Source organism: Pimephales promelas, chromosome 1, assembly GCF_988280905.1.
Source record: "Pimephales promelas chromosome 1, fPimPro1.hap1.1, whole genome shotgun sequence".
Classification (NCBI taxonomy): domain Eukaryota; kingdom Metazoa; phylum Chordata; class Actinopteri; order Cypriniformes; family Leuciscidae; genus Pimephales; species Pimephales promelas.
Genome location: NC_142769.1, coordinates 41,981,149 through 42,005,883, shown reverse-complemented (window position 1 = coordinate 42,005,883; position 24,735 = coordinate 41,981,149). Strand labels below are relative to the sequence as shown.

Here is a 24,735-nt window from a genome sequence, read left to right as displayed (position 1 = left end):
AGAAGAGTGCAAAAAACTGATGAGAGAAGGCATTTGTGGTGAGAGAGGCACAGCATCAGCCACATGTGTAAATGAAGCTTTGACTATGTTAAAATGAGCCTAATTTTGATCCGCGTTAAATTCAATATGACACCAAACCTGACTCAGGTGTGTTCAGTTCTGTGACATTAAACATGGCATTGTGTTCTTGTCAATAGTCTCTTTTTACCAACTTGCCAATAAAAATGCAACATAGAATGCCGTCGCGTTGCATTCTGGGACGTGGCGGCCATGTTGACAACTTCGCAAATGTAAACATACCAGAAAGTCAAACGAGGAGAAGCAGCTGAGTTGGGAGAAATAAAATAAAAAAAATATTTTAAAATCCCTAAAAGGATGCGGAATTTACCGGGATAAGTACACTTCATCCTGCTCTATTTGTTTACCACTAGTGCATGCTGATGACGTTTTATTATTCTATACTATCTTGCCTGTAGACAGTGATTTAATGGGAGTCACCATCGTCAGTCTACATTTAGAACCGTTTATTAGATCCATGACATACAGTGTGATTTGTAATGATCTTATATGATTGATTACTAAAAATCGCACAGTCTGTAACAGGCATAAAAGATAGACTTGAGTGTCCTTCTCATTGCACTGCAAGGTCTTTGACAATGTGAACTGCATTACTGCAAACCAGATAAAACTTTGTCGGATTTACAGAGAGGCACGCAATTACTTTTTACATTGACATTGGTTATATTACAACTCAGACGATTCACTTTGGCCAGGCTTGATTGTGTTTTAGATTTATAGCAATGGCTAAACTGTACACTCTACCTGCAATCCAAATTTCCTCTATGGGATAATAAATTTGACTTGACTTTTCTCTTTTTAGGTCTGTCCTCTCATAAAGACCAATCTCTATGGGACTATGGTTAAGTGAAATGAAGAATGAATTTGAATGATTGCGAGTGACCTTCAACTTGATCTATGGTAGGTCCTTCCCTCCAACGTGTTCCATAATTTATTAATTAATTTATATATATATATATATATATATATATATATATATATATATATATATATATATATACATATATTTATATTTATATATATATATACATATATTTATATATATATATATATATATATATTTTTTTTTTTTTTTTTTTGGCAGATCCGCGTCTGCCAAAAAAAAATTCTAAATTAATTAATAAATTATGCAATATGTTGGAGTGTCTTATCAAATAATGTCTTATCAAATAATTAGAAACTAGAACAAAAAGAACAAGCAATAGAAATCATTGGTGCCTATTGCCTAACTGAATTTATAGATGATGGTTAAGTATGTTTGTTGTTCAGCTTGATTTGACTCTTCTTGGCATGATAACTGATATCATAATAAGATTGGAATGATAACTGATGCTATGTTTGGGAAGGGGTCAATTTACATTACTGTTTCAGCACAGCTCAAATGCAATCAATGAGCCTCATTGATTTGTTTATTGGGTTAAATGTCAAGTTGAAACCTGACCTCTGGGACTGTAATTTGTCATTTGTTTCAGGGCTCAATATAGATAGTCGGCTGTGAAAAAAATACAACAAAATGGCTCATACATATGATTCTGATAAATGAGAACATCAATGCTTTTAAAGGTATTTTTGGATGACTTTTTACTTCTACCTCTTTTTGCATTTTGCTAAATACAGTAGTAAAAGTCCACAAGCATTCTAAAGAATAAGATAATGAACCAATTGAGAGAACATTAACAAAGGTCCATTAAAACCGCACTCTGGATTTAATTTCATTAATGTCCACTTGAACAATAGGACTGAACAATGATCTTGCACCACATTTTTATCCCAACTTTGAGTGTGCTGTAGCAAATAAAATCCCATCCATTTAGAGATCTAAAAGAGTGCAGTGCAGCAACATTTCTCAAAAAATTGTCTTTTTCACATGAAATTATAATGAGATTTAGTGATGGCGCTGTGGATAAGACACATGCCTTTGGTGTGAGAGTTCGAATCCACTGTGAGAAAATAAATGTGTCCCTGAGCAAGACACTTAACCCCCAGTTGCTCCAGAGGCGTGCGACCTCTGACATATATATAGCAATTGTAATTCGCTTTGGATAAAAGCGTCAGCTAAATGAATAAAGTATTCAATATTGCGCAATACGAATATAATATATTGATGGTCAAAAATATTGAAATTAAGATATTTTAGGCATTTTGTCACCGAAAAAAAGTAATTTTGTCCACAGAAATGTGTTTTGCATTTGATGTAAGCAGATTAAAACATATTAAATAAAACCATGCATTGGGGTATATAAGTAATGACAGTAAAAATATCCACAATTCTTCAAAGCGATTAATCAGAATAATGGAAATTGTATGTAAACAGGATCGAAGAGGTTTTTTTTTTTTTTTTTTTTTTTTTTTGCAGCCAGTCTTCCGGATATCCGACCATACCATATATCCTTGGATATCCGACCATCTTCAAGGACAACACCTGCGTTCGTTTTTCGGGTACCCAAAGTATTCCAAAACTGCAGATTTGACCTTTTTTTCTGTGGTAATAGAGATTAGAAATCATAGGCTCTATCTCAGACATTATCTCTGCATGGGTGTAGTCAGACAAGTGGAAAGAAGTTGCATATGCGCAGGTGAGATAAGCAAATGCTCACGGTATGATAATCGTGCATGTCAATATCGTGATAAACCACCATACCGGTATACCGTTACAACCCTACAACAATCGAACAAAAAACATACCATTCTGAAACGTCCTATTCTATAAAATGTTATTTTATTTACATATCTTTCTTTAAATTTTACTGTCTGTGTACTTTAGTTGTCTCTATGCACTGGAAGCTGCTTCTGTCACCAAAACAAATTCCTTGTGTGTGCAAGCATACTTGGCAATAAACCTCTTAAAAATAGCACTTTAGAACTGCAGCCCTGTAAGACACTTTGGTGCTCTACATGGGCCGAGTGCTTTTTCCTGGAATAGGCCTTTTTTCCTGATGTGCCCTGTAAAAGTCTATATTAGACTTCTGCTTATGGAAAAGTGAAAGCGATGAGCTAGAGTTACTGTACATATGGCACATTATCATATTGAGCTGCTATGGCCTTTTTTCTTTCACAATCGGGGACGTTTATTTTCCTTGTACGTGACGATGTTAATTTCAACGCACTCTAAGGACTCTTTGTATGGAAAACTGGAAATTTGCCCATGTGTGCCTACTTAAAATTCATTGTGCATTTTTTGGGGGTATATTATCTGTCGGTTTATTACCGCTCAGACAAAACTCCAGAGTAAATTAAAGTGATCGATCACAGCACAGAACACTAACTATTGTCAAGAGAAAAATTGAAAATCTGCTGAGGGACTTGCAAATTTAATTTAAAATAGGCTGTTTAAAGGAATAGGAGCATTTGTGTTGGCGTGCAAGTAAAAAAAAAAGGCATATTTAGATGTATCACGCAATGTTTGGCTTCATCTTGTTTGTCTCTTGATTGCGACCTTGCTACTTGGTTAAACATGAACACAAATGAGATTTAAGAGCTCCCGCAGAGGGGAATGTTATGACTGAATACCTAGCTAACAAGCACATTTTGCTATCATTTTGTTATTTATGAATGTTCCAAAATTTTTTTTTTTTTAGGGAACATTTAATTGAATTATTTTATAAACATCATGGAAATGTACTTTTAAATGTTCTCTTAACATTCTGAAACAATTAGTAATCAAAAAAAAACATTGGATGAATGTCCAACTAAAATGTTCCATGAACAATGTATAAGTAATATTTTTGTGTCGTAAAGTTTTGAGAACAATAATAAAGACCAGGTAACATTGAACGAATGTTCGATTAGCAGTAATGCAAGAGTATTTGAGAGACTTTGAGAGAACCTTGCTACCAAGTTAGCTTACGTTCTGGGAATGTTCCCTGTTAGCTGGGATGAAGTCTTAAAAAATACACAATGGAATTGTACGTCATCAGAATATGGCACACAAGCAGTATGAACTAATAAAATTACGATTTTATGCTGCTTGTTTTGAGGCAAAAATGACTTAAAAATATTTCAGTTTTAAAACATACAAAATGTTATTGTATAGTATTAGAATATAGCACACAATTACTGAGAGAGAGAGGTCGCAGAATAGTATTTATATCTATTCTCTTGTTTGAATCATTTTGCACAGACGCATATGCATTCATCACCAGGTTGCAGTTCTTGTGCTGTCCCTTTAAGAAGCCAGTACAGCTGTCATTGGAGTGATTGTCTGAGCTTAAACTCCTCTCGTGGAGGGGCTTATGCAGCACTTCAGTTGGACCCAATCGGGCAGGTAGCACTCCTCGTTCCTGTCCTCTCCCCCCCCTGAGTCCCATCAGCAACATAGGCATGGGAGAACTCCTACAGATGGGGCACATGCTCACTGAAGACTGCAGAAAGTTTTAACACTGGGAAATGAGTGAAATGGCAGAACCAGCAACAATAACCAGACCCCTGATATCCTCCAAGCGGCACAAGAGCATAAGAAAAAATTCCAGAAGGATTTATTCCTCATATCAGGACGATAATGGGTAAGTTGGCTTTTTACTGTAAATTGCATTGGCTTATTTCACACATGACACTTGTAGACTAAATATTTCTGTCTTTATTATGAATATTCATGCTTTGCAGTGGAACAGAGTTTGATATTTCTTTTAAACATAAAGTTTCTAAACGTTTGGGTACAAAAGCTATATTTATATAAATTAACAATTATTATTATTCATATATAAATTCATCTCTATAAATTCTTGTATACCATAATGTTATCATATTTTTGAGTCTTGATTTTCATAATACAAGGAATTAAAATGACACACATCGCATGTTGCTTTGTATATGCAGTGCACATTTCTTCACATACATTAATGATTTATGTGGGCATTAAGCATGCACACTAGAGAAAATAAAAATGAAGTGACTTTGATCATAATTTTATAGATATAACTACATATAACATAAACAGGTTATCCTGTGTATATACAGTTGGAGGGTTATGAATCCATTTCACCTTCATCCTTCAAAGTGTGTGTTTACCTACTTTGCGCTATCAAATAAAATTAATTAATTTGACATTGTTTAACCATTCATTTTTTTTTTACTTAAAATGTAAAAATTTACTTTAATAATATAGTCATATTATAATATGAAATATCACAAATAAGAAAAGAACATGAAAAATAACTATATGTGTGTGAGTATGATGTATGTATATTTATTGTTTCTACATCCACTTTAATATTTTTTAATGTTCTTTTGTCATACCGTATAAAGCAACAGTTTTATTATGCGCTGCAAATTTTACTATGTTACTGTAAGATTACTATGTAATTAAAGTGATTATTGATCTTTGGTTGTGTTTCAGACCATCTGATGATGAAGATAAGGATGGAGAGAGAGTGGAGAGTAATGATCCAGAGGAGATGTTCCAGAACATTCAGCTTCAGAAGGAAATCATCGCCAACATCCAAACCAAACCCTGGCCAATAAGACGCAAGCTAAAAGTACTAAAGTAAGACCCTGCCAAGTATATGTTAAGAAAATGTCATCCATGTATTAAAATTACTACAGATCTTAAAGTTGTATTGTTCTCTAGTGGAACATTTTAAATAGCACAAGATATAAAGGATAAAATATTTATAAGTTCAGCATTTATAAGGCCAAAAGTGGGCGTAGAATGTTTCAAGCTCTTGACATGCAGTATAATAATGTGCTGTAAAGGTATTTTTGAGCTGAGGCCAGTGTTTACAGCAGTTGACGTGACTGCAGGAAAGCCTGTGATGCTCGATACATAATGAGGAATAATGAAAAGAAATAAGCATTATTTCTTTTTTAAGCTTATTATTTGACTCCATTACAGCCATTATTCTACTTAGAAACGATATTTCCAAATGTTTGAAACTGATGATAATGGCTGAGGAAAGCATCTGTGCATTAAACCCGTAAGGTAAATAACAATTAACTTTCATTGCTTGAAAGCGGCCACCATATTTACAACATGATGCCTGGAGAACAAACTAAATTGGCTGAGTAATTGTTTCATTAGCCTAACCAGCAGTTTCTCAATTTACTGGCTACCGATCACTGAGGCTTCTTTGGGCGGGGGTCAAGGATGCGCAAATGTTACAGCAAGAACACATTGTGGTTATTTCTGGTAAAGTCTATGCATCTGGCTAAGCCATGCCAAAATACTGTAAAATGCAATACAACTACATTTATGTTTGGTATAAATAAAAATGTTTTAAATAGCTTTAGATGGAATGGAGTATTGCATGTTATACAGCACAGGACATCAAATTTCCAAATGTCAGTTAACTTACCAACGTAACGCTTTTATTATTTATTTATTTCAGAGGTTCTGAACGTTTGCGTCCACCATAATATCAAAAAAATTCTGATTATCCAACCAAGAATTTTATTAGCACATTTATCTTTGAAGTTACTTACAATAACTGGCAGGTTTATGCCTGATGGTTCATGGAAGAGAAACATGCTACATTTTACGAGTGTCCTCATCATCTTTGGGTGAGTGCCCATGATTGCATACACCCACCTTCTGAAGAAAGTACCCCCCAAAATCAATTTTCAATCTGTATTTGTTTGATGTTTCTATTATGTTGCCATTGAGTTTATGGCTTTTTTTTTTTTTTTGGTTTGTTTTTTATTTTTATTAATAAAGAAACCAATGAAGTGGCACAGTTAATGGGCAAAACATCTATGAAAGGCGAACATTAATAAAAGTGTGTGTTTGTGTTCATGTTAACACAACAGGAACACACTAACCACAGCTGTCAGTCCATATCAGGATATGGTGTAAATTGCTAAAGCTCAGTGTATTTTTTGTGTGTGTTTTAGGCAAGCCAGAGAGATTGTTCTGAAGTATGAGGGCAGACTAACCAGGACACGAGGTTACCAGGCAGCCGGGGCAGATGTACGTTTTATGCAAACTATTTATCTACAGAATTTGTTCATTAACAATTTTAACACAAGTTGTGTGCATGTTGCTTACTTCATTATTCATGGTGTTTGCTAAGGCAAGTATTGCTATCTGTCTGCCTTTCTGTAAGTATATCTATCTATTAGGGGTGTAACAGTTCACAAAATTCACGGTTCGGTTCGATACGATACAGTGGGGACATGGTTCGGTATGTTTTCGAGACAGCAAATCGAATATATAAAACGTATAAATACTCTATAAAACATAATCAGTATATAAAACAAACAAAAAAACAGCTCCTTATAAAAAATATTCCTAGTTATAAACAAAGGTGTATTTTATTTCAGGTTTATTTTAAGTTTTCAATGCTCCAGATTAAAGCTGCAGTCTGCAGTTTTTCCTCTTTGTTGCCATCTCTGTTCGAAAATCTGCAATTGCAGTTATTCGCGGAATTATCAACTTTACGTGAGTTGTAGTTTGACACCCTCGACACGGCACAGCGTGGATGAACACAGTGTTTGAGGACAGTATGCTGATCTCAGTCACTGTGCCGCTGTGGATACTGGCATTCAGAATCACTGATTATTCTTTTTGGAAATACGGCCAACAAAAGGATTTTCACTGGAAAATGTAATCTGAACAAGTAACTAACATCCACTTTTGTTCTGGTTCTGACATTGCAGTAAACCGCGCTGATTAAATCTAAAAATTGCTTCTAAGTTATCATATCACGCAAAACCGTGAAAATTATACTTTGTTCTCTAATTGTTAATGTTAACAACTACATTTAATGCCCTTCCAATATGTACCCTTGTTTTCGCATGGGCCGTTGCAGTCTCTTTTTTTCTTCTGTAGCCATTACGATAGGGCTGCACGATTTGGGCCAAAATGATAATCACGATTATTTTGATCAATATTGAGATCACGATTAATTATCACGTTTACTTGTTGATTTTAACCAAAACAAATGTTATTGTCACATAGGCCAATTATAACTGCTTTCATATTTATCCATATTTAGCAATGGGTTATTTTATTTTGTCTGGAAATGTGCCGACACACGGCATCACAGCAACATTTTATGTGATGGGAATAGTTCTAAATACTTCAAAAACTTCTCACGATTCGGTAGACTCAACAGCTGTAATAGTAAAAACTTATAATAGCTTTAGTAAAAGTATTCGAGGGAGTTTCACATGTAATATGTAGCTATTTCATATGAAAGCATGTCAGCCAATCACAGCAGTGGGCGGTTACACTGAATCTCACAGCAGACACGCCCCTTCAAACAGAGCGTTCAAATCAGAGGCTAAAATTAGGATAGGAAAATTGCCCTTTATTTCTAAATTATGACTATTTACTAACACTATAAGAGCAACCCAGGAAACATTATAAAATAATAATATAACCCCATGTCAGGGGACCTTTAACATTTGAGGGCAGCGATTTTAATCAAATTTGAATGCTTCTCACTAGATCCCACTAGATCTCATCGCAGCGATGTTATTACTTCTGTGGAGAATTCAAATGCTTTCTTTATTGGATCTCTTAGCGCTGTGTAGTAAGTGTTGCTTGATCACGTTGCAACGATTTGTTGGTGTAACAAATTGTTCGGTTTAAAAAGCGAACCGAAAGCCTTGTACCGAACGGTTCAATACGAAAACATGTACCTTTACACCCTTACTATCTATCTGTCTAAACTACTTTTGTCTTTTTCATGTTATAGCTTCTCTCAGTTTTTTCTTTGTTTTTTCATCAGCTTTGTGTTTGTGAGATTCCGGTTAAGATTCTGCATGTCTTTGGTTCAGCGGTGCTCCTCATCTGCTCACAGACGCTGCACTCAAATTTATGGTCTGTTGTTATAGCCTGGTTTAATTAAAATGTCCAATGGCATTCGCCAAGGCTGCCCAAGCACCATTAAAATTAATTGACTTTTTAGCAAGTGGATTTGATGGTGAATTATTAATTCTGATGATGGCTTTTTATTGCAGATTGAAAATCAGATATCCGTACACATTGATTTTTCACAAATTATGATCTCACTATACTTATACATGCGAACTCGGGTCTCACAGATCTTTCAGCATTGAATCTTTATTTACTTGTGGATTCATCTGTCTACAAACTATCCTAATCAAGCATGTGCTTATGTTATCATTTTATCTAACTGTTGTATTTGTTCTCATGTGATCATAAATGTTTGTTTGCAGTTGCTGAAAAAGATTTCCAGAGTCCTCTACAACATTGTTGTTCTGTTCATTCCCTGGGAGATGAGGATTAAAAAGATTGAAAGTTAGTATCCTGACAAACAGCATGTGTTTCATTTGTCTCCAGATATAGATATATGTTATCCTCATATTGCAAGGCGTAAGGAAAAATCTATATTATTTGATCACATAACTTATGTGAATGATAAAATAGTTGGAATATAATATTGGAAATCTAAGTAACCTAAAATGTAATCTAAGTAACCTAAAATGTACATCCCTGTGGAAACTATCTAGATTAAGTAGTGTGATTAACGTCAAAAATGTAATTAGGGTGTAACAATATAACCCTTACAGCTATAAGTATTTTAAGGGTCAGATCATGTAGAAATAAGTCCATATACTGCATTAAATGTACACTAAACAGTATGTTGTTTTTGAAGGTCATTTTGGATCAGGAGTGGCCTCTTACTTCATATTCCTACGATGGCTGTTTGGGATCAATATAGTTCTCACTATTATGACCGGAGCCTTTATCGTGCTGCCTGAGGTTTGTATGCACTGCATTAATTCTTAAAAGTAATTAATAAGCTATATGTTCAAATATAAATATTTATAATAAGTGTCATGTCTTAATATTTGTAGTTGTGTCATAATAAAAGATATTACCAAAGGATCTTTTAAAGTGGTGCTATTATGCCCTTTTACGAAGTCTTGTTTTGTTTTTGGGGTGTACTAGAATGTGTTTTCATGCTTGATTGTTACAAAAAAAACACATTATTTTTCACATATTTTACATTATTACAGCTCCTCTCTCCCCAATCTGGTTAAACGTGTTGTTTCCGAAATACAAAATGTGCTGTGATTGGTTAGCTGGCCCAGTGTGTAGCACGTGTTCGGGAAATGAGCTTACAAAAGCTGAAGTAAACACTACATCAGTACTGTAATGTTAGTTAGCAGGCTAGCGGAGGTGAAGCTTTGCCCTTCGTTTCAATCATAACTATCATAGCAACTACATAAAGTTTATAATTGAAACTGTTAATAGAAAACACAACTACAAATTATAAGACATACTACACCAGATTGTCTCGACAAAACGGGAATGGTTACATCTTTCAGGAGAAGTTTTTGTGTGTATAGCCTGCTTTGTACTCTCTTCTGAACAACGAGTTTTAATACACTAGTAACGCAAATCAACTAGGCCTCGCCCCTTTTTTATGCGTATGCCTTGGGCAGGACTTATTTAAATGAGGAATAATGTGACGTACTCTACGTTCCTGGAAGAAAACTCAAAGCTACAATAGAGGGGTTTCAGGGGGTTGAGAAACAGTGCTTATTAATATAGAGAATAACTCTCTTTGGAGTGGCTTTTGTGCTTTTTAACTTTGCAAACCGACCTATAGACGCAGACACTCGGCAGATTACAGTACATCACTTCTCAGACATTTCACAATCCAACAAACAACAATTGTTAATTTGGTAAAAACGAGTGCCGACCACGTCAACCAATGGGTTAACACACTGATCCTACAAAACCCAACCAAATGTTTTATAGCGTTATTCGGCATCTTTCGGTGCAGTGCGAATTGGCCTTTTAAGTGTTATATGTGACATTATCCTCCTTTATTTTTATTTCAGGAAGAATGCGCAGATATTTAAATGCTGCTGTGGGTTCATACATTATTTGTAGACAACATCTTTTATTGAAACTCCACAAGGCCATTTTTAGACCTGGAAATGGAAAATATGGTTAGATTTATTTCACTCCCAGTGCAGAGACACAAAGCAATTTCTGCTCGGGTATGATCTGTTGTCCTCTATCATTCCCTCTGTCTCTCCAATCTGTCCAATCAGCTCCTGGCCGGCGCTCCATTTGGGACCACCCGCAGCAAGACCATTCCCAAGGATCACCTTTCCTCCGCACAAGACCTGGACACCATCTGGTCGTTGGGGGCAAGATTATTATCTCTTTTTTTACTGCTTTATGAATGTGCTGTAAATATTATCAGCGTAACTTAATCATTTAATCACAAATCATTTATTTGTGCTTCGCAATCTGCCACTGTGTATTTTTTTTTTCTATGTCTGTGTTGCAGGGATATCTACAATACTCTGTACTTTTTTACGGCTACTATGGCAATGTGCGTAAAATCGGCAGCGCTGGCTACAGACTACCCTTGGCCTATTTTATGGTCGGGATGGCAGTTTTTGCCTACAGCTTCTTCACTTTGTTAAGAAAGTAATCACCACTACAAAGATGCTTTGCTTGAAACCACTGATTAACTTACATTCACATTTATGCATTCGAGACGTCCAGCATATTCAAGCTGCCTTCCCTTAGAATGAATCAAAGCCATGACTTTAACAAATCAAGACTTTCTGTTGAAGCTGGTTTACCAATTTACGATGTTTTTAAGTAATTTAAGGCCATGTGGTTTATTTATATGCAGTCATGGTCATTATAAACTCTGATATGCAAAATACCTGCATGGAAATTCTTTAGGAAAAGCTATATGTGTGTTCTTTGGAAAAGTAGTGGCTTACTAGTTCCATAATTCAACTTCATATGCTGTTTTCTATCAGAATGGCTAAAAACTCCCGCACGAGTTTAGCCGGCACCTCCGATGAGAATTTCACTTTCTGCTGGCGTGTCTTCTGTGCGTGGGACTACCTGATTGGGAACCCAGAGGCGGCCGAGAGTAAAGGGGCAGCCATCGTCAATAGCATCAGAGTGAGTGTTTTCTACATCCAACAGACTGAAATAAACAATCTGTCCTTGATTTAATTCTCAATGATCATCCAGTTTTAATTCAGTTAAGGGAGGTTTATGTTTCATTATTAGTGCTGATTTCCCAAGGAAAACATGTTATTTGAGTCTCATCAGTATCATGATATTTAGCTCTTCCTTATGTCCAAGTCTATCAAAGTAAACATTTTTTTTTTCTTTTACATATTTTTGTCAAATTTGAGAGCAAATATAATTTAATTAAAGTAAAATGTTCCATTTAATTTAATGATATCATTGAACTGTATAATATACAGTATTATATTGACCATCGGCTGTCCTCTTTTCTAGAAATTGTTATCATATTGTTTGACTGTTTTAAAAATCTTAATTTTCCTTCTTTTTTTATGACAGTACCAAATTACCACAATTTATTGAAGTAATAGTAACTACAGTACATATTTGGCATAAATTATGATTCATGTTTCTTGTTTTGGACCATCTTTACCAAAAATGTTTTATTACTTTTTTTAGGAGGCCATTGTAGAAGAGCAAGAGAAGAAGAAAGAAACAAGCTTGCAAGTTTTCCTCTTTTTCTATGTTTCCATTATCACCTCAACAAAACGCTAAGTGCTGACTAAGTGTTTTCTCCAAAGTTTCTCAGAAGTGCATGTTTAACAAAACGGGCTTTTGAGGGTGGGAATGATGGTATCAGTAAGTGACTTACAGCGATGTGCTGTTCCTCTCGATCTGGGGCTGTTGTCACGGCTCTTGTAATGCTGCCTCGGACAGCTTTGATTTATACATCTCCACCCTGTTCCAATGCAATCGCAGCAGAACATGCGAAACGGAGAACACCCCGCCATATTTTATACAAACAGCCTTTTACTGCAGGCGGATGACTGCACCTAAATTGCCATCAGACCTGCTCACACGTTTAAGCCGATTATTATATTGCTGGAATGCAACACCCATGCACACAGGGCTATGCTAACATTTGTACTGTATCTCTAGATTATCATAGCATTTCAACCCAAAAACAAATTGAAAAAAAAAAGAAGTTATGTTTTGCTTGTAGAAAATGAAGCCTAATTTTGAAGCCATTCTATATTTTATTTATTTTGCATTATGACATTAGTTTCAGGCCACATTTTCTCAATGTATTCTCGTTACTAAATGTGCTTAGACGTGTTTTGCAATTATCATTAATTCTATATAGTATTTTTTAATTAAAAATGTTAACTGTAATATGAGGTTATTATTATTTTAATGGTAAATTTTAAAGAATGCATGCTCTACAAATTAAATAATGCGAAATATACTCCAGATGACAAACCTTGGCCGGTTTCATGAGATATTTGTATATATGACTTTCTTATACATCCCTAGAGTTTTGAATATGATGACAAAACATTTCTGAAGTACTTGCCTATTACTCATTTCCTTTTGTCTGTGATAAAACTTGTCAGGCAAACTGGGAAATGAAGTGCGTCAAGTCAGAAAGGGATTGTTTATTGATGCTGTGCTTGCAGTGTTCAGCCAATGCTGATTTAGGGGAAATAAACCCTGTTAAGATGCTTGAAATTCTCTTAAGCATGTATTCTGTCACTTTTTACCGTGTTTATAACCTCGTAAATCAGAAACTTGGTGTCAAAGAACTTTTATTGAAGTATTTTTGGGGGGTTTATGGGACCCTGGCAATAGAAACTGCTTATTGGCTACACATTAGTCATAAAGTAAATCAGTTTATAATACTGTGGTTTTTCTTATTACTCATCTCTCTATAATATATAGGGATGGGTATTGAGATCATGGTTCCATTTAAGAACTGGTTCCAAATGTCTTAAGAACCGGTGATTCGATAAGAATCATCGATAAGATGATCAGCATTTCGATTATGCTTATCGGTTCCTGTGAGTGCATTTTGATTTTGAACCATTCCAGCTCAAAAGTTGCACACTTTTTTCTGTGCTTCTCATTCCAATTCTGGAATCAAATACTAGTCAGGAATCGGATGTGTTTGTATTCCTCTAATCGTTTCCTTTGTGCATTTTAATATGATTTTAAATCATGCGCGAGACCCGCAAGCTGTTTTCTTGTGCATCACATACATCCAAAGTGCAGAAAAGGTCATTTAATGTGATTTTAAACAATTCAAGCGTACACATCCAAAGTGTGCTCACAGAAAAAGTGTTTTTAACATGTATTTTTAAAACTATTCAAGTCGCAAGAAGACTCACATGTGTAACATTATATTGGGTCTGTGCAGCTCTTAAAGTGACAGCAGCCTAATATTCCTGCTGATACATTAATAATCAAACATCAAAAGGCAAAGAGAAAATTCAGGCGCTGTTCTTAACTGAAGAAACAAATTATACATTACAAATATAGTGTTGTTTTACATTTGTTTACAGTTTCTGGACCTGAATACCTAAAAATCTTAAAACACTATTTATTTCAATTGTATCTTTGCTCAGTTGTATTTATTTGAGCGTTTACAAATTTATTTAAATTACTGAGTGTTTAGTTATCTTTATTAATGCTTAAATTTTCTATTAGTTAGGCTAGTTGTTTTACGGTATTTTTAAACTATAGGCAAAAGTTCCTTGTGTACCTGTTATTTAGCCTGTTAATATTTGTTCATGATATTCAGCTACTAGATATGTTTTACAATACGACTTAGAATAAATGTGAATGATATCCAAAGTTGTTGTTTTTTACCTTATTGGAATTGAAATTAGGAATCTATAAGAATTAGAATCGAAAAGCTGATTCGAAATCTTGTTTCAGAATGTTTCTGATTGGTCAGTAACAGCATGATATATTATATTTTTGTATAATAGACTTAAACTGTATAATTGAAATTTTCCTGTTACTCAATTGCCTAGGTAGTTGTGATAGTTTCTGGTTTCTCGCTTTTCTCTTTGTCCTCTTTCTTCCTACAATAATTGTAAGTCAGGAATCAATAGTCAATTTCCATTTATAAGTGTGTTAATGTATAGTCAGTCATTCATCATCACAAAATAAATCCCTTTCAGGAAGATACAGGATATTGATCACCCCTGCAAAAGGTCTAGATTATTCCCTATTTATTTTCTTTGTAACTAGAGGTTTATTGTAGAACATAGACAGTTGTTTAAAGGCATATCTGACTTCTGGCTTCTATCCCAACAGAGCCGTACTGATCAGTTTGCGGATTCTGGCAAACATTCTGGTGCTGCTGTCATTGGCCGGCAGCATCTACATCATCTACTTTGTGGTGGATCGTTCTCAGAAACTAGAGCAAGAGAAACCTGAGCTAACACTCTGGGAGAAGAACGAAGTATGTTATGTTTTATACAAATGAACTTCAATACACATAGATATACAGTAATGCCAAAAATGGCCACTTTTATTTTTCTTCCTAAATTATTATTTCTTTCTTCATCTCATTATTATTAAATAATTATTCTATTAATTATTCAACACTTTTTTATTATTATTATTTGATTCATTATTTTGCAATTTGTCTACTTATTTGACTTTTCTTCTACATGTTGTTATTGTTTTCATTATTTATTTAATTCATATTATTATTATTAATAATTATCTAATTTTTGTTCAATTCTTGGATGACCAACGGACTCTAAATGAAATAATTACATTAATAATTTAATAAATAATTAAATGAAAATATCTACTTGTTTGTCTTATTATATCTTTCATATAATATTTATTTACTTACTTTATTTATTTGTATTATTATTATCTAATTGTTTTTCCTTTCCCCTCCTCTTTTTCATCTTCTTATTTAATTGTTCTTGCTTCAGATATTTGATCTAGTATTAGTGTTTATGTGGTGTGTATTTGAGGAAGATGAATGATGTGAATTGGGTTTCTTCATCAGGTGAGTGTGGTGGTATCCCTCATCACAATGATTGCTCCTTCAGCCTTTGAGCTAGTGTCCCAGTTGGAGATGTACCACCCCAGAACAAGTCTCCGCTTCCAGCTTGCCAGGTACATCACTGTTTGAACAGCGTTATTGCTCTGGTTTTGTGTTTTGTTTATTAAAAGAGAAATGTACCTTTTTTGTTTAGAGTTCTGGTGTTGTACCTTGGAAACCTCTACAGTTTGATTATTGCCCTGCTGGATAAAGTCAACAGTATGAGCTCTGCTGTGAGTCACAATTATATTCTTATTTAATCATCAACCTTTTCTCTGAGGCTGCACGACTGATCAAAATAAAACCGAAACCGCGATATGGGTTAGTGTGATTATCAAATTGCAATGCGATTTAATTAAATGAACATATGCGCAGCACTCTGTTGTTTTACACACAAGCAACTCCTGATCCAGTGGTTTCAGTCTCAGAGCAGCTTGGGTGAACATGAACTCATCATCTGCTCTGAGTTTGAGTTGCTTATAACGTGCATTTGGTAATGCAACAGGCGCCGATCATCTGCCCAAGCTTTTGAGAAGCGAGTTTCTGTCAAAATAAAAGCTCAATGGTTTAATGTTTGAAAATGAAGAAATTAAGACAGCTATTAATATTAGTATTGTAATTTTACAGTTGTGCTGTACAATATGAAAATAATTATAAAAAAATAATTGTATTATATTAAATTAAATTAAAAATAAAGAAATATAATAAACCAAAATATTACAATATAATTCTTATTTTGTCTAATATATGTATTTAGTAGTAGTAATAATAATAATAATAATTATTATTTATTAGATTTTTTTTTAAAATCATGCAGCTTACTGTTGATTTATTGCTCAGCAGAAAATAAAGTAGTCACCAAAAATAATGTCCTGCCTAGGAATATTAACATCTCATTAAAAACAAATATCTCCCCGACCATCACTTTTGCCCACTACTGTATATAATAATAAACATTCAACATCAAAGCCTTTTTCTTCTATGCAATGAAAATATTATTCAGATGTTTACCATTCTTTAGTTAGAAAAACTAAATGTGACATTAAAAAAGTTACGTAAATCTTACACGTTTGGATTTATTCCAGATTACTGTGGGTACAGTAAATCTGTCGGACTCAACATCATACCTAGCGACCATTTCTCAGCCTACTGAGGAGAACCTGTCCACCATTGTCCCGGATATCGTGGAGCGACGGAACAACATGCTGAACATGACTCTTCTGGACCTCAACAACAGTGTGACCACTATCAAGAGCACCACATCCTCCAGAGAGCCAATGAGAATGCAGTCCCTGCTAAACCAGACCGTCCTCTATGAGTACAACACCAAGTCACAGCTAGATCCCTGCTGGGAAACATATGTCGGCCAGGTACTCCTTCATATGGAAATCATTGCTCTCTGTTCCAGATTATTAGGGACTTTGCTGGTATTGACTCCCGGCTGGTCCCTTCATAGGCTCATCCTCAGCTAATACCTGAATATGCTATTCATCCGCTTCCGTATTTAAACAAGATGCAAATCCCAATTCGTCAGGTCACGTCACATGCGTAAACCGAGACATTTCATATCTTTAAACCCTAATTTTGTGTAGCGTTTTGAGTGAAATGTGTTTTTGCAACAAATTTTCTACTATTTCTATTTTAAGTCTATTTCTATTCTAGAAATAACTGATTTATATATTTTGTTATATAATGCAAAGACATTAAAGGGTAACTAAACCCCTGGTCAGAGCCTGACTCCACCCACTAGCAATATTTGAAAAATGCTGAAAAAATGGGCAGACCCCAGCGGGGTTAGGGGGCGTGCACCTGAGACCCGCCGTGAGTGACAGCTGCTGTCAGACTCTAAAATAGAGCGAGACTGGTCTGGGGTGACTCAAGTAGCTGCCTTTGCAACAGAGCGGCCATTTGAAGTCGAGGACTTTTCTCCCTCACCTTCACCTTCACCTGAAGTGGATGAGGGTGAATTGTATGTATACACAGGGCCAAATCCATTCGAGCTGCTGGCTCAAACTGCGGTCTTAACTCCCGCATCGCGACCGGCATCTGATGAGTTATGTCGTCGAGTTGATCTCAATAGCGCATGCTGGCATATATTCATATTGATATTATGCCGCTATATGAAAAAATCCAGCAAAATGCACCGGCTCGTTTGTCGACCCCAGAGGATTAACTTTATCCTAACCATAAATTGTGATTAAAATATCCATGATCACTCACATCAAGACGCCGCTGCGGTGGAGGAGTCCATGCAGGACGAGCAGTGTTTGGCACTGCGTGTGGAGAAGCCCATGTCCACCTCTATTCCGTTACTATCCTGATCACTGTACTAAACACTGATAAATCTATGCTAACTTGAAGCTATCCTAAATGTACTATGCTACTAGCTACACAAAATAATCTAAATTATCTATATAATGCTATGCTAAATAGATGCAACAATACTCTATCCTGGTCGTTTTCAAAAATAATCTAAATAACTATATAAATGCTATGCTAACTAGATGCTATTATATGTTATCCTGATCGTTTTCAATACTCATAAATCCAACTCCTGACTCGCTACAGTAGTTTTGACGGAACCAGATGCTTTTATACCAGGGGCTGCCAAGGGCGTGGTGAGCTCGCACCAAGGGTGTGACAGAGTGCGTCTGAGAGTTCGCTACGTCAGCAAGTACCCCTACTGCAGGAGCTTTCCGTTTAACCTGAAGAGGGCAGCACTCAGACGTTTTTACACCATATATTTGAAAATCAAAACACTTTATACTCAATTGTCAAAAAATGTACTCGAATCAATGAACAGCATTTATGAAGCTCCATTCTTACAGATCATTAACTAAAAAAAGTTGTTTTGGTGTTTAGTTACCCTTTAAGTGGGTTTTAAGTGGCCAAATGTGTATAGAGACATACCCAGACATGCTCGATATTGTTTGTTAGATCTACACTCACCTAAAGGATTATTAGGAACACCTGTTCAATTTCTCATTAATGCAATTATCTAATCAACCAATCACATGGCAGTTGCTTCAATGCATTTAGGTGGGTGTTCCTGGTCAAGACATTCTCCTGAACTACAACAGCAGAAGACCCCACCGGGCACCACTCATCTCCACTACAAATAGGAAAAAGAGGGTACAATTTGCAAGAGCTCACCAAAATTGGACAGTTAATGACTGGAAAAATATTGCCTGGTCTGATGAGTCTCGATTTCTGTTGAGACATTCAGATGGTAGAGTCAGAATTTGGCGTAAACAGAATGAGAACATGGATCCATCATGCCATATTACCACTGTGCAGGTTGGTGGTGGTGGTGGTGTAATGTTTTATTGGCACACTTTAGGCCCCTTAGTGCCAATTGGGCATTGTTTAAATGCTACGGCCTACCTGAGCATTGTTTCTGACCATGTCCATCCCTTTATGGCCACCATGTACCCATACTCTGATGGTTACTTCCAGCAGGATAATGCACCATGTCACAAAGTTCCAATCATTTCGAACTGGTTTATTGAACATAACAATGAGTTCACTGTACTAAAATGGCCCCCACAGTCACCAGATCTCAACCCAATAGAGCATCTTTGGGATGTGGTGGAATGGGAGCTTTGTGCCCTGGATGTGCATCCCACAAATCTCCATCAACTGCAAGATGCTATCCTATCATTATGGGCCAACATTTCTAATTAATGCTTTCAGCACCTTGTTGAATCAATGCCACGTAGAATTAACGCAGTTCTGAAGGCGAAAGGGGGTCAAACACAGTATTAGGATGGTGTTCCTAATAATCCTTTAGGTGAGTGTGTACTGATACATTATACAGAGGCATTATTGTGACAAACAATATAAATAAGTTTCCTTCTGTAGGAAAAGACTATAGATTGTATTTGTGGGTTGAAATATCCAGCCTGGCTTTTATTTAATGAAATTGCTGTCAGGTTGGTCTTTCTCTTGGTTTTAAATCCCAAGATCTGATTTAGCGTCCTGCTTGGAGATACTGATGGTCTGTGGATGGGTAAAATTGCACCCTGCACAAGGAAGGTAAATGCAGGCTGTTTATTTTATTTATCTTATTTACAGGAGATGTTAAAGCTCTCCATCATTGATATGATCTTCACGGTGGCAAGTATCCTGCTCATTGATTTTATCCGTGGACTGGTGGTTCGATACTTGAGTGACTGCTGCTGTTGGGACTTGGAGAGCAAGTTTGTAAGTCTGTCACTTCTGTTCAAAAACACACTTTGAGAGGTTCTTCAAACAGATTTGTGACCAATCGATAGGCCTGTTTAGATGGGATAAAGTATGTTGAAACATACTGAACATTTTCAACATTAAAAACCCATCACTTTTAAGCTTTTTTGTCATTTTTTTGTCAAATTAAATGGCAGAATAGCATATATCTGCTGATTTGACCCTCACAAACTGCAGAAAATAATGTGTGCTATTTTATGCGTTAATAAGACAAAGCATTGTGTTACTTAATTGAACTTATCACTTGTCTTTTATGTTTTGGATTCTGAATTTTCTATAACAGGGATTCCTAAACTCTAATCCAAATTTTTTTCAACCCCTTTGACCTAAAATATTTACTTGAAGTAAAATTTGATATAATTTACCAACACATTCGCAAGTTCATGGTTCTCTGATATTCGTTAATGGTCACATGGCATTCAGGTAAACAAGTCAGACTTGACATCTACTGTAGTAAGTGTTTAATTTCTTCTTTATTATTTACTTTGAATGTTTATGATTATTTTAATTATTAGCTTTTCAACAACTCACACATCAAACCCTGGTTTGGGAAACCCTGTTCTATAACATGTATTAATAAATTATATTCTCTTTCCAATTAAATTAAATTCCTTTTCCAGCCAGAATATGGTGAATTTAAAATAGCCGAAAATGTTCTTCATCTGATATACAACCAGGGAATGATATGGTAAGTGACAATGTATCCATTTATCAGTACATTTTCTTTGATCTGATTGTCTATATAAAAAGAAATGCATCACAATTATTATTTTACATTACGATGACTGCTGTTTATCTCTGGCAGTTCTAATCTCTCTGGGTCTATTGTTATATATGCTTGTATATCTATATCTGCATTAAACTGTCCTGTTGCTGTAATGCTCCTTACCTCAATGCTCCATTTCCCTTCAGCTTTGTAATCCAACAATAATGACTTTTCTGAAGCTCTTAGGTGCACAAGCAGAACTCCTTTAAAAGGGGAGATAAATCTTTCCAGTGTTTCTCTCTTCCTGTAGGATGGGAGCATTCTTTTCACCCTGTCTGCCCGCCTTTAATGTCCTGAAGCTCATTGGCTTGATGTACCTGCGGAGCTGGGCTGTGCTGACCTGTAACGTCCCCCATCAGCAGGTCTTTAAGGCCTCCAGGTCAGTGAGGCAGAATCAGGTCATTAAAGGTTGTACATTCATTTACCTCTGATCTGATACAAGGGTAGCTGACCTAGGAGAATCTGCCATGATTTGCTTACAACATAACAAAACCATTTAGAACATTGTTTGGTAACACTTTACTTGAAGGGGTGTGCATAAGACTAACATGACACCTTCATAATCATGACATGACGTGTTATGAATATGAAGGAAGTTTTATGCATGTCTATGACAACTGTCAGTAAGTGTCATTCACTCAGTTATGACATTTTTAATGCAAATATGACATTGTTTGAGGTGTCTTTGTTTTGACACCTTGATATAAACCATAACATCATAACCTGTCAGTGTCTTGGTCAGGTCTAAGACAACACAACCTGTCATAAACATGACATAGCAGATTAATTATCAAACTTAAGAAACCACTTTTGTCATACAAGAAACCACTTTTGTCATATGCTGATATGTTTTTTTAATTAAATTGCAACAAAGAAATGTGATTCCTTTGCTGGTAAAACCACCATTTTTGAAGATCTAAATGGCTGGAGTGTAAATTCCTCTGAGCTGTAATGTGAAACATTGTTCAGGTTTTTTTTTACGAGCTGTGAGATTAATTTAAAATCAGCGAGCATTCAGTGTACGGATCAGGGACTCTGTAAATGGTACACTTTTGTTCTCTGCTTCACTGAATCCAAATCCCTCTCATTTTCCAGTGTGGTGAGTGCAGAGATAACTGTGGATACTTCAGTGTGACAAGCGACTGTGTTGGTCAAAGCTCAGATTTATGTAATTGCATCTTCATTGAAGCTTTATCAGTCAGTCGCAGATGTGAGGCGAAACATTACCAAGTGGTCTACACATATTTCATCTTCGCCGATACTGCTGTGTTTTATACGATAATAAGGGATCATCCCACTGCAGCCGTGGAGTGAAAAACTTAGCATCAGATAATATGAAGCCGTCAAATCATAGTAGTTTGGTTGCATATCTGAGTGAATTCATAGTATTTTACTGGATTGTTTTTAATTGAAATTTATTTACTCCCTAGATCAAATAACTTCTATCTGGCGATGCTTCTCTTCATGCTTTTCCTGTGTATGTTACCGACCATTTTTGCCATTGTGCGGTACCGGCCGTCTCAATACTGTGGACCCTTCAGGTAATGTGGGGCCATTTAAATCTAATCTCATTTAAGGTGATGTACTATGTTGAAATCACGTATCCCAAAGATATGCAAAGACAACTACAAGTAAGCGATCTGTGGTTGACTACCCTCAAAAAGTGTCAACTACGTTACAGTATTAAAACATTGCTAAAACAGCGATATTGACTCAGCCAATGGTAGAATTTTGGGAGGATACTAATTTTGGGATATTTTAAAAACTTTTTTGGCCATTTTGTGTGTTGACGCTAAAGGAAATGCGAAGAAATTGCATAGACGCTATGCTACATTTTCAATTTCATATATGAGGCCGCTTGAAATCATTTCCTCTCCAATTAATAACACAATGCTTTCTGTAAGTAAGTGTTAGTATATAGTCAGCTGATCATTAATGCAAAATAAATCCAGGGGGATCAGTCTTCTATCACCCTGAAATCGTTTATTTTGCAGTGATGCCTAGTGAACTATACATTATTATACAATTACTACACATGCATATTCAAAATTATTGAATACATGACTTGAAATATTGAGTTAAGTTAAAATGGTATGTTACAAGAAAGATACTAAAGTGATACGAGATACAGTATTTAGAAGACTTTTTTTGGTTGAAACACTTTAGTGTCAATATAATATATAAAAAAAATGATTGTGGAATGATTGACCAATCAGAATCAAGTATTCCTGAGCTCTGTATAATATGCTTTTGTTTTTGAAATAATTTACATGAAAATACATAGTTGATGTCTTTCTGCATTTCTTCAATCTCCTCTCCCGGTCTGTAGTGGCCAGGAGAAGATTTACGACATCATCTCCGAAACCATTGCCAACGACTTCCCGCTGTGGTTCAATAAAGTGATGAGTTACGTCACCAGTCCTGTGGTGGTGCTGCCCGCTTTGCTTCTACTCTTGTAAGTGCTTCTGTCTACACTGAGAGAAAATAGCTAGAAATTGAAAGCTCATCAAGACAAACATTGGATGTTGGCCTGACAAAAAAAAAAATGTTCTGGATGGTTGCTAGTGCATCGCTATATGTGGTTGCTAATGAGATGCACTACAGTTTGGGGTCAATAAAATTGTTTTTATGTCTCTTTTGATCACCGAGACTGCATTTATTTGATAAAAATATTAATTAAATATTATTACAATTTATAATAACTCTTTTTAAATATAATATATTTTAAATTGTTATTTATTCATGTGATGCAAAGTTGAATTTTCAGCACCATTACTCCAGTCTTCAGTGTCACATGATCTTTCAGAAATCATTCTAATATGATGATTTGCTGCTCAAGAAGCATTTCCAAAACTTTTTTGTGAACACAATTTGTAACATTATAAATGTTTTGTTCCATCACATTTGATCAATTTAATGTGTCCTTGCTGAACAAAAGAAAATTCGGTAACACTTTACAAAACGGGTGCACTAATAACTAATGCACAGATAATACTGAATTAATGTGTAACTAATGATTATCTAAGCTATTCATTAACGATTTACCACATTAGGAACTAATTAAGAGTCTGTAAGTTTAATGTATTAGTTCATACATGAATTGTTATTAATTAAATATTTAATTGTGGATTAATTCCATAATAACTCATTTTTTAACTAATAGGGTTAATTAATATATTAATTACCAGAATGAGCCATAGCCTTGTATTTCAACTTCCAGATAATATGACAGATACACTAATATGCATTAATACATGATTAATTACTTAATTGTTCATGCAAATTCATGTGAAAATTACTACAATTACTAAATGACTAGTTAATAATGATGTGCCCCAACAAGTAAAGTCATACCATAATGATACCTTTACAAATCATTAGCTAATGATTAATTAAAAGCAGACAACTGGAAGTTGAAGTGCATAGCTTTGACTAATTGTGGTATTTAACACATTAATTTACACTATTAGTTAATAAAATATGCTATTAAGGAATAAATACGCAATGACACAGTGAATTAATAGCAATTCGTGTATTACTTAATCTATTAATCATATAGACTCTTTATTAGTTGCTGATGCAGTAATCATTAATTAATGGTTTGATTCTCCATTAGTTATACATTAACTCATGATTGGCTGTGTATTAGTTAAGCATGAATTAATGCATATTAGTGCACCCGTACTGTAAAGTGTTACCGAAAATTCTTCAACAAAAAAAAAAGAAAAAAAAAAACACTTATTGATCCCGATTCCTACTTTTGAACAAAAGAAGGGTATTTGGGTATTTTTGATAGTCTGCTGTAATATAAACAAACAGGTTGATTCAGTTAGGAAGAACATAGCCTTACGACTGTGCTTAGTTTAGAGGATGTAGATTGAAAGC

At 35.2% G+C, this 24,735-nt stretch overlaps 1 protein-coding gene across 4 annotated transcripts in view; it reads left to right on the top strand.

The window, feature by feature from the left end:
• Nucleotides 1–298: 298 nt before the first annotated feature.
• Nucleotides 299–24,735, top strand: part of tmc3 (transmembrane channel like 3) — a 29,057-nt gene continuing 4,620 nt past the window's right edge. For 3 of the 4 annotated variants that reach the window (XM_039658375.2, XM_089129711.1, XM_089129712.1), the window contains exons 1-12: nt 11,244–11,431; nt 11,776–11,923; nt 12,452–12,495; nt 15,092–15,239; nt 15,804–15,913; nt 15,994–16,072; nt 16,925–17,209; nt 19,914–20,042; nt 20,705–20,772; nt 21,101–21,229; nt 22,281–22,391; nt 23,180–23,305. In XM_039658375.2, the coding sequence (XP_039514309.2) occupies nt 11,274–11,431; nt 11,776–11,923; nt 12,452–12,495; nt 15,092–15,239; nt 15,804–15,913; nt 15,994–16,072; nt 16,925–17,209; nt 19,914–20,042; nt 20,705–20,772; nt 21,101–21,229; nt 22,281–22,391; nt 23,180–23,305 (1,535 nt within the window). In that variant the 5' untranslated portion in view covers nt 11,244–11,273. Of the gene's footprint in view, nt 979–4,198; nt 4,581–5,413; nt 5,561–6,903; nt 6,980–9,195; nt 9,278–9,635; nt 9,743–11,046; nt 11,146–11,243; nt 11,432–11,775; nt 11,924–12,451; nt 12,496–15,091; nt 15,240–15,803; nt 15,914–15,993; nt 16,073–16,924; nt 17,210–19,913; nt 20,043–20,704; nt 20,773–21,100; nt 21,230–22,280; nt 22,392–23,179; nt 23,306–24,735 lie in introns of those variants that run through there. The other variant, XM_089129713.1, reaches the window with a different exon arrangement.